Raw genomic sequence first — 17,222 nt, forward strand, 5'->3', positions numbered from 1 at the left:
TATGAGGAGCTTTAATTCGTCCGTCAGTTTTGATTAAACAGTAGTTATATTCAAAAGATTCACTAATTACGATTACGACGGTCCTAGAGCTAATATTACATTACCATTATTATCTACCAGCTTGATCTCGCATTAGTAGTAGATACTGCTATATTTTTTAACTTGCTAATCTATTCTCTTTGACACACCACATGCTGTTGATATCGCTCACCCCGCCATTCCAGCACCCCCAAAGTCCCTTGACAAATAGGAAGAAACGAAGACGTCAGTGTTACGACCCGTTGGACATGGTCGCCAACACGACCCCGCCTGGATCCCGGCGGCTAACGCAGGGCATATGTAACCCAGCCGGACAGGTGTAACCAGGGATCCTCGGAACGGAAGAACTATGGACAAGTCACGTGGCCTCGGGGATAACGCGGGGTAAGGACAACCCGGGCTGGATATGTTGGATATGTCAGATATCCAACCGATCCCCGGATATGTTGGATATGTCAAATATCCAACATAGCCAAGATAAGGAGGACCGTTCAGGACTTGTATATAGGATGGACTCGAGCCGGGCTCGAGGACAGACTTCCATAGCTCTTCAGCAATCAACTTTGTGATTACCCTAACCGGTACTTTCAGCTATACCTAAGTGACGACTACTCTACGACTCTTGTTGAGGCCTTGACTGATCACCAAGACCTTTGAAGATCTACGATTCAATCGACCAGACCCCAGAACGACTGTTACTGTTGTCAATCCCTGGCTTACTGTTAACACAAACCCACTGTCAGTTAGCTGGCCGTAACAGTCAGCTTTGGAAAAAGCTCTCATCCTTAGGTGCAGTTTCAATAAGCTCTTCGCGCAAGTCAAGGTCCAAGGCCCCTCGTGGCGTCGATAGCCAGCCTTCGAAAGAAGTCTTGTTGCGTCCCAAAGAAATAACCACAAGCCCTTAGTTACGAATTATCGATGCTCCCAATCATGTGAATAGGCGCAGGAGAATCATTTTCCTGCTTCCCTCCTTTTGCCACCCATTCCCAAGCCAGAATGGGTCCTTCGTCCTCTTCTGCTCTGGACGAACAACATTGGACAGAACATGCATAAATAATGTTTATCCCATTCGGTATGGAGACAGCAAGCCGACAAATTTCATCGTCGCCATCTATTGCCCTTTGCAGGAAGGCGGTAGCGGCTAGAGGACATGGGACATTTTGACCCAAAAGGCGGTACCGCTTGTCCCAATTATCGGCGCGTGAAACTTTGTAGATGAATTGGAGTCCTTGAGAAAGCAACTCTTCCGTGCACAAATCATTGTACTCTTCAGAGTATCCTGCACTATACTCTCCCCACTCGATGTTGTGAACAGCTAGGTCATTGTATGCTATTTCGAAGGTCAAAAAAATTCATATGCTCAGGGTCAGTAGCAAGTAAATGGTACGAGCCAATGCATCCCTAAAGAACTTTAGGTAACTTTTACTAACCTGGAGCAACTAGCCGCCATAGGCTTTCGTGAACACAGCTCGAGCTGCTCGTTTCCCCACGGTGTCGACGCGGGAAAAAATAGCATTTGCGCTGCTAGAAAATCGTCGTCTGTATCCCATCGACCACGGCTGGACCTCATTTTTGCCAAGCCCTCAGATTCCCACTTTTGAAGCCACTTTTACTCCTCACTACACCCAGTACATTAGCATTATGATCTTTCCACGCATCTTCCCTAGTGGCTGATATATAGCTGTGTACCTACGTTAACTACTGGTACTTCTAACACACTGAAACTTGTCGGGAAACGATGTACTCTAAATTTCAGAACATTAGTTAACAAATCTAGGAAACATGGGAGCTCTAATTGGCTATACCATACCCCACGCAAAAATGAGGTCTAGCCGCGGTCGATGGGATAGTTATCTGGAGGAGGAAATATAGTACAGTATAATTCAAATCGGTACAAGGTCTGCTGTACACGCAATACCTCTGCCTTTGAGACTGGCAAATTGCATGTGGTTTGAACGACAGATTCCTAACGTGAGAGATATCCCTCTGCGATTTCTTCTGCTAAAACCATGATAATCTTTTGAAGGTGTATCAAAGCAATACCTTCGGAGAGTGTCCAACGATAGGCGGGTAACTCTTTGCTAGTTCGGTTAAAAAGCTGTTGAACTGCGGCTTGTAAAGAGCGATTTTTGTTATGGAGCTCTCGGGCTACGATGGTACGAACTGCATTGGGCAGAACTGTAGGATGAACCTCTTTTTGAATAACATTCGTAATGATTGGGGCTGGGAACGAATGAAAAGCGTCATATATCGTCCGGCATGATGCGGCAGCAGCCAAAAGGCTACCGAGATCGCATGACCTTGGAAGAATACTGCGCAGAATCTCAGTCGGCAGGGAAATAAGAATTGGCTTGCCACCAGAAGAAGACATTTTCATCGCGAAGAAGTACTTTGGCTTTGCGCTACTTGAAAGTGGAAAGACTTTTAATCCTTTTATGTTGGTAGGAGTTCAACAAGGGAATGTACTCTTTCTCATTTGGGCGCTCAATAACCACCAACCATACGCCCCGCGACTGAACGAATGGTACTTGGAGACGGCCACACCTCACCATTAACTAAGTTAGTGTCCGTGCAGGGTAGCTGTTTTCATAATGGGTCGTCATTAGCTACCCATCACAGGTGCAGGCGATCTTGGACACCTACAACCCTGACCCGGGTTAGGCGTATCGCTCAGCTTGTTACGCCAGCGGCAGTCACTAACCCTCAAAGTAATTACCATACGCAGTATAATTGCGAAATCTGCTGTCATCAAGTGAGTTTAAGGTCTTTACACGCCTAATGTTGCCAGCAGACGTGCGGCCGCAATGGCAAAAAGCGTTTGCCTCTGCTGTGGCCAAACCAACGTATGGAATAGGAAACGTCTCCATGTGCGAATTGGACATTGACGACCATTCAGGAGGTAGATGATTGAAGTATTTAGGTCTGAAGAATGTTCCTTTCAAATTGGACACACGAAACCAAACTACATGCACCTTTAATTTCGAATCCCTTTAAATTACGTTTTCTATTCCCACAAACAAGTATTGAATGCTTTTTGCTGTGCTGAACCAAGATGGGCTCCGCAAACTCCAAAAACAAGACTCGGGGTCCTAACGAAAAGCATGTCAAACCGACGCAAGCCGGCGGCTTCCCCCTGGAGATCCTCTCACAGCTGCAGTCGCAAATACTGGTTCTGCTCCAGTGTGGACTGGTTTCGGCGCAAGCTAGCACAATGACCACTAGTTACCGTAACTCTTCCGCCAAATACCGAGACTCCAACACTGGAACTCTAGAAGGGGGACGTTTGTCTGAAAATGTTTGGTTCAACAGTCAGCATTTACACGGCAAGTCGCTAGATGAAGCAGCCAAAGTGAAGGATCAAACTGTCAAGGCATTCTTGAAGACAGCTGGCCAGACGAAACGTAACCGGGCTGAGCCATATGGCGGCAAACCTGAGGAGTCTCGATCTTGGCACCACAGTGCAGCCGACCAAAGGATACAGGCAAGTAATAGCTGGAATGAGTAGGTTTCTATACTTTCAACAACATAGCTAGATTCTGACCGTACTTTACTCGAAGGTCTGCAGAGGCAAGACAGACGGTAGCAAACAACTTTGTCGGCTACGATTCTCAGCAAGGACATAAAGGTCACCGAGAGAGGATAAGGACATGTCAGAGAAACGCAAGTGTTCATGAGAGGAAGATAGAACCTCATCTTCAACGGCTTCGGTAATGTATAAACTTAGGATAAGATTAGCTACCATTACTTTTTGTTATTTGTCTTAATTAACTCTTTGAGGACGCACTATTATTCTTAAATTTTACGCTTTGTTACCAACATGTAAAGTAGAGTAGAATGGTGAGTAGACAGAGTATCTGTCACCATACAAGATTTAAGGCTGGGATTGCAAATAGGAGTTATTCAAAGCCTGGCCGTATTTAAATAATGTTTAATAAAGTAATAAAAGTACGGAGTGGAGGGTAGTCATTTAGGAAGGGGATTTCAGGGCAGCTACATGAAGGTGTGGGACGTTACCTAGTGGAAATAATTAACCTACATACAAATTTTGAGTTGGAGCATGCTAAATCCCAGTCCGACGGAACTAAGCGCAAGCAGTCTGGGGCTTCAGAACTACTTCGATAATACTCAGTTGGCTTCCTAGTGGCGTAGTAACCGTTTCCACGACCAAACGCTGGTCGACGGTGGCGAACAGACGCTTCCATTCCTCCATGCTTCGCTCCATTCCATTCATTGCCTGTAGCATAAATACATCATGTGCGCGATCTATTGCCTCTTCTCTCGGCCCAACATCCAGGCGACTTGGATCGGAAGGCGGATTTAAAATTTTCGACATGATCAAAAGCCTTGTTGATTTGGGCTGCATCTCAAGCGAAGGCACCAGGCTTGCCAAAATCTGTCGTGCATGTTCGTCCGGCCAGTTTGCCAGGACCTGACGCATAAGAAATATCGTTGGTTGGGAGCTTCCTTTACGGGTTTGTGGCTGGAAGAAATTGTGCGCCTCAAATGTCACGCGAGAAGCGATTGCTGCAGGAAGGTTGGCAGCGGAGAGCTTGCCTTTTTCGACAGGCCCAGGTAGATCTTGAACGATAAAGGAAAGATCCGGATGTGCTTCAGCCAAAGCAATGCTAGCGTGACCCAGGGAGCCACCCATCTGTATCCCACAAGTCAGCAACACACAATCCACGACATTAAAAAGGGGATACTCAGTTGGAAAACGGGGACATACATCAACAACCACTGCTTTGCCAGACTTGGCCCAATCGTAGCCACTCACAAGATGTTTGATATGAAGCTCCTCGCTACCGCCAACGAAACGCATTGCTCCAGCCATCTTAGCCATGACTCCGGGCGTCTGGCTTAGATAGGAATAGAATGATAGGTCTGTGTTTCTGGCTAGGTTGTGTGCCGTATGGATAGTCGACCCTGAACCGTTCCACTTCTCCGTCATATCAGCAAATCGCGCCGCTACGGGTGCGTTTGAATCGCCCATCCACTTCATGGTGGCTGAAAAATCTGGGTTTGTGCAGAAACTCGCTGACATGTCGTTGTGAAAAACTTCAATGTTGTTTTTCTCACTAAAAACGCCGTTGGCAATGGCTAAGCGAACAGCCCGTTGGAGATGGATAACAGGAACCCGAGCCTTTTGTGCTAATTTATCATAGGTAATACTGCCAGTCAGAGGCACATGTTCGGGGATATCAAAACGAAGAAGCCAGCTCAAACAAGCCATCATTTGGTACTAGAAGGATCTCGTCAGCGGAGTGACAATTTCTGCTCTTGACGCACTAACATTGATAATCATTTCCTGATGGAATTCGACTGGACCGGATACAAGCTGACGAAGTTTCAATGCGCCATTGAGAATGGTGTTTTTGGCATCTTTGACCTCAGCGGGCAGAGCTGCAGATTGCCTTAACAATGCCATGGTGTCCGTAGTAGACGCAGATGCATCCCTTTCATGTTCAAGGAACCGGCTGATTGCTTGCGCTGCATCAGAAATGTTCTCACAAAGTTGAATAAGAGGATCGGACGACATCTTTTACTGATTCAAAGTGGTAATTTGTACCAATGCCTGATATTTTCAGGGAGGGTCAGCTATTTATGAACAATGAGCTTTGGGGCTGAAGCTGAAAATGGACTATTTCTAGTGAGACAAAAGTTCCAAGACATGTGATCCAACATTGGGCCAATATTACACAGCCTTCGCTAGTTGAGCAAACGAGGCGTAATCTAGACTTAGTTAGAAATTGCTTTTTTCCGTTCTCCTCGCAGTTAGGCTGTGGTTTGGCCGCAACATTTATTTTTCGACATGTCACTGATCCACGCCTTCAAATAGTATTGTGAGAGTATCATTCGGATAGTGATAATGGCCACGCGGCCGTGGAAAATAACTTGACAGCTCCACATGGCATAAGCAGACGTTGAAATGTAGACTACGTAGGAAATCGCCGACCTACATATTCTATGAGATTGTTCAATAAGAGCAGCTCCCTAAAAAGAATTATTATAGTTAATAGCGTTAATAATTAATCGCGGCAATCAAATACTTTTAAACTACTCAAGATAACTAAATATTTTTAAACTCCTTATTATGGATTTTCAAGATTTATACTAATTACGAACTTAGTTATACGCTAGTAGACTAAAGCTTTAATAGCTAGTATATATAATATTCTAGTAATACCAAGTAAAATAATGGGATACTTTATATAATAAAATAACTAGCTTTAGCCTAAGAGGTTTGATTTACTTATCCCTTACCATCTTTAAGTTATTTATGCGGATCGCACCACCCATCAGTGCCTAAAACCGTTTTACAATGAGATATAAACAATGGCTCGTTAAGATCAATGATGATGTTGCATGTTGTGGCTCCATTATAAGCCCTAGCTAATGCCGGCAAAACCCAAACAATCAGTCGTTTAAAAATTATATGGGAAGGTGGCTAAATAAGTACTTACCAACAGAACCATAGAACGCACAGGCAGCGCGGGTCTTGGTAGGATCGTTACCATTTAATTTATGAACACCGCAGTAGCAATCTTTGATGTCATCATATCCGGGATCGGCGGCGACGACGGCAATACTGGAGAGACCCCTATAGAGGTATATAGTTAGCCAAGTCGCTCCTCGAGATGGTATAGGCTTTTATATAAATAACAGACAAGAGGGTCATAACAGTAGTATAGCAGAGCATTGTAATTGGGTTGACCAGTGAGATGATGAAGGCAGAAGTGTTTAATAATTATTCTTGTGTCGTGGGAGCCGGAACCCCGCTATTTTATAACTCTGGCTTTCTTAGGACTGCTTTTAAAGGAAAGTTTATATAAAACCGCTGGTATTATCTGCGCTTGCATTCAATTAACATTCAAGACTCAAATTTCCGGACAAATCTCCGCCTACTTAATGATTAGGTCGTCACTACTAATCATGCTGGCTTTCCTAAAAAATTATAATTAAGTTTAAACGTATTGTTTCAGGCTAGTAGGGTAATAGAGCTTAAACTAAATATAATTTCGTACTAAAGGTACTAGTTATACTAGTATAAGGATCTTTTATGACTCGGGTTTTTAATACTCGATAGGGAGCAGTGGTTTCTCTTCCTATCAATTTGCTCTATTATCGCCGAAAACTTACCTAGAGGTTGATCAGCAACAATAATATAATTAGCTTTAACTTTATTTAATATTCCTCCCGTTGTGAAAGGTTTAATTATCTATCTACGGCATCTAAGCTTTCACTTAGTTCTACTATTCTAATCAGTTTATTTTTATATTTAAACCTTCCTACAGGCACAGTAACCTTCTCCATCTGTAGTAATAAGAAAAAAAAGGGGGTGTCAGCAGGCTACATTAGCTACGCTGCAACCATAGCGCCCGTCATTACGGGAGGCCGTCACGACGATCGCCTTATAATCTAGGATTTAATCTAAACTTTTGTTAGTATAAACCTTCTTTCGAAGGTTGGTGTTACGGCCAGCTATCTGACAGTAGGGTTCTGCTAACAGAAGGTGCAGTAAGAGACTAACACTGGTTCGTAGAGGTCGTTCTGGTAGATCGTAGGGTTAGGGTAAGGTGATCAGTCTTACACTATGGTAACGAGGTTCTTAGTATTCACAATACTGAGAGGTAAGCTGAAAGTCATTCGAGGATGAATCACAAGTTGATTGCTGAAGAACTATCTAGAAGGCTTAAGCAGATGCTCAAGTCCTGGTCTATATACAAGTCCCGTTTCCCAATGTCTTAGAGAGTCTATAGAGTCGCTCGTCGACTCTATCGACTCTCTTCTGATTGGTCCTTTACAGGAGTCTACAGAGTCGCTCGTCGACTCTGTCGACTCTGTCCTGATTGGTCGATTGTCACGTGACTTGTAACGTAGTTCTTCCTTGCCGAGAGGTTTACCCTTGTTCCCGTGATCCTACGTACATATGTCCTGTCGTAGCCGCCCGACCCAGTGGGTCTGTTAAGTGCATCTGACGGGTCGTAACATCAGGTCTCCCCTCGATGGTCTTGTCCTCAAGGCCAACATAAGTAGGTCGTGGCTTCCCAGGTTGGGGAGTCGTCAATCGTGCTTCCTTGTTTATTCATAATGCTGACATCATGTCAGGTCGCGTTCAAAAATCCAAATCAAAGAACCCTGTGGCTTATAAGGAACTTAGCCAGCTTGTCGATTTGTTCGGGTTCATCATGCCTGTCCCTTGTTCCGGTTGCGCGGCTGCCGGTGTCGACTGCGTCGTTTCCGAAGTTAATTCTTCTCGTTGTTCGCGTTGCGTTGCCGATAAGCATTCTTGCGACATTCACGGTCCTTCCGCGGCTTCCCTCATTCGGGTTCGGCAACAGAAAATAAAAATTGATGATGAGCTTGAGAAAGCTGAAGAAGAGCAGTTAGCTCTTATGGCGAAGATTCGTCGTTTACGAAGGCGTCGCAAGGACATCAATCGTGAGGCGACTGATCTCATTCGATCTGGTTTGCGGCGTGTGGAGGAGGTTGAGAATGAGTATCGTTCCGAGGTTCTTGGTTTGCAGAGTGCTAGCTCGGAAACTGTGGGTGCACTTCATTCCCTGGGTGCTATTGGCGTCGTGGATTGGTCTGGCGTCGGTTTGGACGACTGGGGTCCAGAGACGTCCTCTGGTGCCAGTATTGTTGGAGTTCTTCCTGAGCGTGTTCCAGGTTCTTAGCTGGTTCCCACGAATCGTCTTCGTGTCCATAGTTTTTCCACTTAATGAAGTATTCTGTTGTTTCGTCATTCCTCCGGTGGTCTAGAATGCGTTCTACTTCGTATTCGGTGTCATCTGTTTCCACAATGATGCAGTCTTCGGTGTGTATACCGTCCGGTGCTGGTTCTAATAATGAGACGTGAAAGACTGGGTGACATTTCATTGTTTCCGGTAGTTTCAACTCGTAGTTGACTTCGGAAATTTTCTTCGTGATTTCGAAAGGTCCTAGTTTTTTGAAGTCGAGTTTGTCGCTAGGTCGTTTCGTTTTGATGTTTCGCCGTATGAGGTAGGCGCTACCTCCCTCTTTTAGGGGTGGGCCTCTCACCCTATGTCGGTCGGCGTGTTTCTTCATTCTTTGCCGTACGAATTCGAGTTCTTGGGGTAGTTTTTGTTGGATTTCCTTAAGTTTCTTGATGTCTGCTACTGCTTTTATCGCGGCAGAGCCGGTTCGGGGTTCTCCATAAGCGGTAGGGTTGAATCCATAGTTGAGGAAGAAAGGTGATTCTCGCGTGCTTTCTCCTATTGAACTGTTGTATGCGAACTGTGCGGTTGGTAACAACTTGACCCAGTTGTCCTGGTCGTAGTTTACATAACTCCTTAGGTACGTTTCCAGGATCTGGTTGATTCTTTCCGTTTGTCCGTCGGACTGCGGGTGGAAGGCAGTGCTGAGGCTGTGCTTTGCTCCGAGCTGCGAGATCAGGGATCTCCAGAACTTGGACGTAAAGACTGATCCTCTGTCTGATACTATTTCCTGGGGCAGGCCGTGTTGGCTGACAATGATCCTGAGAAAGGTGTATGCTAAGTCTTCTGCCGTGCTTGATTCCAAGTATGGTATGAAATACGCGTACTTCGTGAATCTATCCACAACCACTAGTATACTGTCGTACTGTACTTTAGTGAGTGGTTCTCTCGATTTTGGTAGTTTGACGATAAAGTCTAGAGAGATTGAGTGCCAGGGTGCTGGTGGTGCTGGCAATGGTTGTAATTCTCCATATGGTTTGTGTCTGCTGGGCTTACTTTTTGCGCAGACTTCGCAATCCTTGATTGCGTCAGCGACGTCTTTTCTTGTTACTCGCTTGTCGTGGTGTTGTCTAATTCGTTTCCAGGTTTTCGTAACTCCTTGGTGACCGTGAGCGGGTGCGCTGTGTATCTCCCTGATCTGGTCGTGTGTCATTCTTCCAGTCGTGCTGGTCTTGACACGGTCGCCGATCATTAAGAGTTTCGCGGCGGGTACGAGGTCGCCATTGTCTTTTTTGAGGATAACCTGAGTTTCTTCTGGGACTTCGTCCTTGTAATCGGGTCTTCGGCTGAGCGCGTCTGCTCTGCCGTTTTCTGATCCTTTCCTGTAGATGATTCTGAAGTTGAATTCTGAGAGGAATTCTGACCATCTGATTTGTCGTTTGTTGAGCTCTTTCGAAGTGGTGAAGTGTGCCAGATTCTTGTGATCCGTGTACACTTTTACTTCGTACTTTGTTCCTGATAGTTGGGGTCTCCATTCTTTGAATGCGTCGATAATTGCCATAAGTTCCTTATCATGGATCTGGTAATTCAGTTCAGGTCCTTGGAACTTCCTTGAAAAGAATCCACAGGGGTGTAGGACTCCGTTCTCGTCCCTTTGGCCTAGCTGCGCTCCTTCAGCTTCGTTCGAAGCATCCGTTTCGAGCTCGAAGGGCTTCTCAGGGTTCGGAATCTGGATGACGGGTTCCGATGTGACCTTGTCCTTGACTTCTTGGAACGCTTTCTGTTGTTTGTCTGTCCATTCCCAAGGTGCATTTTTCTTAGTGAGTTCGGTAAGAGGCAATATCGTTTTGGAGTAGTCTTTGAGGAATTTTCGGTAGAAGTTGACAAATCCTAAGAAGGATAGTATGTCCTTCGGGTTTTCTGGTGTAGGCCATTCTTGCACAGCCTTGATTTTGTTAGGGGACATCTTGATTACGCCTGGCGTGATTGTGAACCCTAAAAATTCTACTTCCTGTTTGTGAAACAGACTCTTCTCTGGTTCCACAAGTAGCTTCGCTTGTTCGAGTGCTTTGAGAATCTCGTGGACATGCTTCTTGTGTTCTTCCAACGTTTTGGAGAATATAAGGATGTCGTCGAGGTACACAACAACAGACTTGTCCAGATATTCCCGTAGTACTTGGTTAATCATAGTTTGGAATGTAGCCGGTGCGTTGGTGAGTCCAAATGGCATGACTAACGTTTCAAACTGTCCTCTTCTCGTTCGGAAGGCTGTTTTCCACTCATCTCCTTCTGCAATTCGGATAAGGTTGTAGGCTCCTTTAAGGTCCAAGGCTGTGAACCATTGGGCCTCGTAGAGTAGGTCTCTTAGTTCCGATATGAGGGGCAGTGGGTAACAGTCTTTGATCGTAATATCGTTGAGTCGTCGATAATCGACACAAAGTCGTTTCTTCCCGTTCTTCTTTGGTACGAATAGTACGGGGTATCCTGCGGGTGATTTCGAAGGTCTGATGAATCCTTTCGCAAGATTTTCGTCAAGCCATTCGTCTAAGGCTTTCATTTCTTCTTGGTTGAGTGGGTATATTTTGTTAAAGGTGGGTTCGTGTCCTTCCTTAATTTCGATCTTGTGATCCCACTTGCTGTGTTCCGGTAATCCGGTCTCGAGTTCTGGTGCAAAGAGTTTGCTGTAGACCCTGTATTCAACAGGTATCTTTGACATTGGATCTTCCGTGACTTTGTCAATCGTCGTGGCTGCTAGCGTCCTAGTGCCAATGTCTTTTATCCTTAGCATCAGGCGTGGTCTTGCTCTGGTTGCTGCTAGTAATCCGCATGAGGCCTTCGTCGAGTGCTTCTCAGAGGCTGGATTGAATTTTATTCGGCCGGTAACCCAATCGATTTGTGGGTTATGTCTTCGTAGCCATGGAATTCCGAGGATAACGTCGTGGTTTCCTATCTCCGTGATGTCGAGGCTGATAAGCTCCTGATGGCCATGGTAGAGCAAAGGGAGTTGCGCTGTCTCCTGATCAATGCTGCCTCCGCCATACTCGACTTCTTTCCCTTCCACATTCCTTAGTCGGTAAGGGTTTTGCTTCTGATTCCATGGTATTTCTCGCTGTTGCACTATTCGGGGTGCGATAAAGTTTCCTTGGGCTCCTGAGTCTATCAGGACCTGTGTGGTGTATCCGCCCAGGTTTACTGTGATCTTCATTTGTGCGTCGTCGTCGAATGTAGCACATAGGGACTTGCTGGGGGAGCTCGCCATGTGTCCCGGACAAGGCGGCTCTCCTAGTTTTTTGAGTAGAGGGCCTTCTCGCCCTTCTTTCGGTCTCTGCCGAGGTTACTTTCTCTGATTCCTAGACGAGGTGGGCTGGGCGTCTCGCCGTCCTGTCCTTGCTTGTCTAGTTCTTGTTGTCGGAATCTCCAACTTTCGCTTTTTGGAATGTAGTGGAGTTTGCATAGGTCTTCCCTGCAATTCCACCAGACTCCCGTGAAGTGGTTCACACACTTCTGAGGGTATTCGACGCTGGGTCGTAGGAATGCTATTCCATTGTTGTTGGTTTTCCATTCTCCGGGTTCTCCCCGTACTTCCCAATATGAGAGTTCTTGTTCCTCATGGGCTCTGCGGATTCGCAGTTCTTCTTTTCTTTTGGGGTATAGTTCGTTTTCTGCTTTCTTTAAGAGATGGTAGGCGCAGTGATCGAAGATGCAGTAGATCCATGCTATCTCCTTGTGTTCTCTGTGCTGTGTCGTAATCCTGGGATCGTCTTCCAAGAATATTTCTTCATCCCGGGTTTGTGTGATTGTTGTAGGGATTTTGTTATGATATTCTTCTGCATGGAAGGCGATCTGTTGGCAGTCGTCTTGGGGGTCGATGTATTTGTATTCTAGTACTTCCTTAATTTTTTCCATTCTGTCGAGATGGTGTTCTTCTTCTGCGTCTTCCGGGTCGGTATCGTCTATCGACGTTCCTTGTGGACGTACTTCCGCCGAGGGTGGTCCGTCTGCGACGTCTTCAGCCCATTCCGAGATGGGTTGAGGAGTAGCGCGGGTTCTTTGTGGCAATTCAAAGGTCGAGTCGCTGGCTACCGTGGTATATGGTGAGCTCCATCGTTGGCTTAGGTTGTCCTTTGCTTGGTATACTCGGGTCTGGGTGCTGGCGTCCCTGAATTGTTGTTGTCTCAGCATTTCATCCAATTGCTCGGTGGCTTTGCGGGCGTATTTGCTGGCTACCGCGAGGGTTCGTTCCGTCTTTCCATCGTTTTGGGGTCGGTAGACAAATTGGGTTGCTTTGTACTTGAGTTGATACTGTCCTCGGGTGTTTCCGCGTAGTGCGATGCGGCGGTCTCGGGTTTTCCGCATGTGTTGGAGGGTGTCTCCAACTTCGCTGTTGTTTCGAATTTGCATCGTGTAGTTGATGGCGTCTTGTATCCGTTTGATGGCTGTCTCGTTTTCTTCTTCGAGTTTCCTGGCTTCTTCTTCTGAGAGACTTTCCGGGGTGTTTACTTTATTCGTCTGTCGATAGTTGGCGAGGCGTGGGATGTCCCATAAGAGTCCCGGTTGGTACACAATGCTACCATCTTGGAAGGCGTTGTTGAGTTCCGCGGCCTTCTTCGCTTGTTCCCAGTCGTCGAGTGGCTCTTGTCGCTGCTTAGTGTAATCCGGTCCACCGGTGTATCGGTCTATCACAGCAATGGCCTTGGGTATGTTGGTGGTGTCGTATCCCGATCGTCCTGCTGGGTTTTGAGGGTACCATCCACTATTCTCTTTTGCATGCCTGTGCGTAGTGCAATCATTGTCATAGCAGGCTGTCCATCCCTTTTCTTCGTGGCTAGGGATTTTGGTTGCAGCGTTGGCTTGCTTAGGGGTTGCCGTAAGTTTCTTAGGCTGTATGCAGTGTCTGGCCATGTGTCCTGGCTTGTCGCAGTTGTAGCATTTGAATTCTCTGCGTCTGGGTTTGTCTTTTTGCGCGACGCTCAGGTCCATGGGTCCACTGTGTTGTCCATGTGCGGTGCTCTGCTGATTGTTGTTCCTGTTGTTCTGGTTTTTGTTGTTGAACTTGTGTTGAGGTTGCCATTGGTATTTCTTTCCTGAGTTGGCTGTTTGACGTTTTTCTCCTTTTTCCTTGCGTCGTTCAAACAGTCGGTTGTCAATCTTAATGGCGTATTCGACATAATCAAGGAAGCTAGGTGGCGTGTCCACTTTGGCCATTTCGTCCTTGACGTCGTCCTTGAGACCCTGGTAGAAAGCGAAGACTTTGCTTTCGTCGGTCATGTCGAGTCTGGCTGCGAGTCGTCGAAATTCTGCGGCGTACATTGTAGCTGATTTGTTTTGTCGTAGGCTCGCCAGTTCTCTTTCTGCTTGTCTTTTCTCATCGGGGTCTAAGAAGAGAGATTGAAGGGCTTTAACATATCCACTGAAGCTGAAAAAGATGTCCTTCACTTCTTGACTGTATCTCTCGATAGGGGTGTCCAGCCATTCTTGTTGGAGGGGTTCGAACCAAGCGAGGGCCTTCCCTCTCAAGAAGGTGGCGGCGTGGACGACACGTTCGGTATCGTTCTGGAACGTGTTGATGTGGAAGGCTTGGTAGGTCCGTATCTGTACCAAGTATCCTTTGAGCTGTCCAGGGGTTCCGTCGAAGGTGGTAGGGGTGTTGAGCTTAAGGCGTTCTCTTCCTTCGACAGGAGCTGATATGACGTTCGCGGCAGCTCGAAGGGTTGTGACTTCCTTCTCTAGTTCTTTGGTGCGGCGGGCTTGTTCCTGTAGCTCCTTGAGGGCTTTGACGTTCTGGTTGAACAGGTTTTTCATTTCCCTGAGCTCGTTGTTGTTCCGCTCAAGTTGCCGCTTAAGTTCTTCATTGTCGTCATCGCTATCGGATTCCTCCTTCATTTCCTGGTCTTGAATCTCTTGGGCCAGATTCTGGGGAATACGTCTCTCGGACGTGGACGAGGTTCCAGGAGTAGGGTTTTCGGTAGTTCCGTGCGAAGACATCTTGTCTTATACTGTTCGTTAGTCTCAAAGGGCAACTTACTGAACAGGAGCAATCAAAGTGTTACGGCCAGCTATCTGACAGTAGGGTTCTGCTAACAGAAGGTGCAGTAAGAGACTAACACTGGTTCGTAGAGGTCGTTCTGGTAGATCGTAGGGTTAGGGTAAGGTGATCAGTCTTACACTATGGTAACGAGGTTCTTAGTATTCACAATACTGAGAGGTAAGCTGAAAGTCATTCGAGGATGAATCACAAGTTGATTGCTGAAGAACTATCTAGAAGGCTTAAGCAGATGCTCAAGTCCTGGTCTATATACAAGTCCCGTTTCCCAATGTCTTAGAGAGTCTATAGAGTCGCTCGTCGACTCTATCGACTCTCTTCTGATTGGTCCTTTACAGGAGTCTACAGAGTCGCTCGTCGACTCTGTCGACTCTGTCCTGATTGGTCGATTGTCACGTGACTTGTAACGTAGTTCTTCCTTGCCGAGAGGTTTACCCTTGTTCCCGTGATCCTACGTACATATGTCCTGTCGTAGCCGCCCGACCCAGTGGGTCTGTTAAGTGCATCTGACGGGTCGTAACAGTTGGTCGCAACATCTTCTTTACGTTGAGATCTATATCACGTGAGCGTATAGTCTCTTCCTATTCTATAGAGTTATTTTTGCTTTTGTGAAACTTACTTCTGATCCTTTCGCAGTGGGCACATATTGCTGTTATGATTCTGGTTTATGTAATTAACCCAGAATCAGCAGCCCGGTATATTTCGCGTGGACATATCGGAAGGGCAAAAGCCGCCTTACGAAAGCTTAACGGTAGTGTGCCTCGTTATGACGTCGATTGTTATTATCGCCCACTCAACCTTGCAATTGAGCATGAGAACACCATTGCTGCTGAACAACGTAAAGAGAACTGATATGCAATTTGTTACTGACGGCCGACGGACCTTGAGAGCCCTCTGGAACAACCTCTCTCATCAGTTTATTAGCTTGAAGCTTTTTGGAACGTCTAGTACCCATTTCTTTCAACAAGCAGGCCTTCAGAATCCGTTCACTATCAAATGCATCACGTCGTCAATTAACATTGTCACAATTATTGTGACTGTATTTGTTGCTGACATAGTTGGCCGGCGTTTAATGCCTTGCTTTGTCACGACTTTGTCCTGGTTCTATTGCATTATTGTTAGTATCTTAGGTGTAGTCCCCCAGATTTAGGAAGCAAAATATCTTTGTGCTTTTTGCCTCTTTGTGGAGTCATCATGGACGTGCTGGTCCCTTAACTATATGATCAATGCCAATAAAATAGGGTGGGGCTTCAAGATCGGGTGGTTTTATGCTGGCATTGGTCTTCTTGCCGTTGCTGGCATGTGGTTGCTTATCCCAGAGACGGCTGGGTAAGTTTCTTTCCAAGTTACTAAATCCAGTTCTCGAAATACAGCTCTACACTGACTTTCGATAGTGCTAGTGTAGCCGCAGACTAATGTGTTGTGTTCAAAAACGGCGCACATGATAGAGTTGATCAACTTACATCCGCCAAGTCTAGATTCACTAATGCTTGCGACGTGTTTAATTGAGGCATGAAAGACTTCCCTATTTTCGAACATTGAAAAGTTTGCTTTGCAGTTTAGTTCATTTAATCCAATTCATTTACAACGTTCTCGACTACTACGTCGCCCTAACTTTGGCTACGCGCTCTCCAATTGCTCGGTAGTCCTCGCCAATCTTTTTCATACCCGCCTGCAGCACGCCCATGTCTTGACCACTAAGCGACCAGCTCGCGCCCATAGCAAACCATTTCTCCAGTAGGTCCTTTCTTGGGCCGATACCACCAATGCCGATAGGCTTGCCGGCCTTCTTACCGGCCAGCACAATCTTAGTCACGGCGTCCTGATACGTTGGGTTGTCGTATTGTCCCGGGATGCCCATATCCGTGGTAAGGTCGTTGGAACCGATAAGGATACCATCGACGCCCTCAATGGCTAGGAACTCTTCAACTAGCTCTACGGCGTCCGGAGTTTCGATCATAGGTATCAGCATCGTTTCCCTATTGAGCAACTCGTTCTGTGCCAGTGTCGGTACGTTCTGGAAATTGAGAATAGGCTGCGCATTGGAGCACCCGCGGGCGCCAATGGGGGCGAATTTGGCATACTTGACGAGATCGCGCACCTCCGCAACAGTCTCGACGTGAGGGACGACAACCGCCGCCGCTCCGCAATCAAATGCCCTGCTGATGTGCCAGTGGGATTTGGAGGGAACTCGCACAATAGGGGAGACGCCAACGTAGTTGCAAGCGAGGACTAATTGGCCCACATCTCGGGCGTCGAGCGTGGAGTGCTCCATTTCGATAAACATGCCATAGATCCCAGCCATTTTGCACATCATTGCTATCTCGTTGGAAATTGCCATTTTAACCGTCATGACTGGGCAGATTTCGCCCGCTAGGATGCGGGTTCTAAACGGGTTAGACAGCATGTAGTTTGTCGCGTTGTGACTGCCGAGTGAGCCCATGGTGAAAGTATGCAGGTGT

At 46.5% G+C, this 17,222-nt stretch overlaps 4 protein-coding genes across 4 annotated transcripts; all 4 read right to left on the reverse strand.

Moving 5' to 3' along the window:
- Positions 1 to 6,468: 6,468 nt before the first annotated feature.
- Positions 6,469 to 6,736, reverse strand: CTRU02_206789 (uncharacterized protein; the record flags this gene model as incomplete). The annotated part of the gene is made up of 2 exons (XM_036733006.2): positions 6,469 to 6,637; positions 6,705 to 6,736. 2 exons carry the CDS (start codon positions 6,734 to 6,736, stop codon positions 6,469 to 6,471), a joined length of 201 nt encoding a protein of 66 aa, XP_036575237.2.
- Positions 6,737 to 8,607: 1,871 nt separating this feature from the next.
- Positions 8,608 to 11,976, reverse strand: CTRU02_206790 (reverse transcriptase domain protein; the record flags this gene model as incomplete). The annotated part of the gene is made up of 1 exon (XM_070204775.1): positions 8,608 to 11,976. The coding sequence occupies one exon, from the start codon at positions 11,974 to 11,976 to the stop codon at positions 8,608 to 8,610; it is 3,369 nt and encodes a 1,122-aa protein (XP_070061308.1).
- A 23-nt stretch (positions 11,977 to 11,999) lies between these two features.
- Positions 12,000 to 14,702, reverse strand: CTRU02_206791 (reverse transcriptase domain protein; the record flags this gene model as incomplete). Its single annotated transcript, XM_036733007.2, has 1 exon — positions 12,000 to 14,702. The coding sequence occupies one exon, from the start codon at positions 14,700 to 14,702 to the stop codon at positions 12,000 to 12,002; it is 2,703 nt and encodes a 900-aa protein (XP_036575238.2).
- Positions 14,703 to 16,360: 1,658 nt separating this feature from the next.
- Positions 16,361 to 17,203, reverse strand: CTRU02_206792 (HpcH/HpaI aldolase; the record flags this gene model as incomplete). Its single annotated transcript, XM_036733008.1, has 1 exon — positions 16,361 to 17,203. The coding sequence occupies one exon, from the start codon at positions 17,201 to 17,203 to the stop codon at positions 16,361 to 16,363; it is 843 nt and encodes a 280-aa protein (XP_036575239.1).
- Between the last annotated feature and the right edge of the window lie 19 nt (positions 17,204 to 17,222).

The sequence above is a fragment of the Colletotrichum truncatum genome (assembly GCF_014235925.2).
Source record: "Colletotrichum truncatum strain CMES1059 chromosome Unknown Contig_0004, whole genome shotgun sequence".
In the NCBI taxonomy this organism is placed as follows: Eukaryota; Fungi; Ascomycota; class Sordariomycetes; order Glomerellales; family Glomerellaceae; genus Colletotrichum; species Colletotrichum truncatum.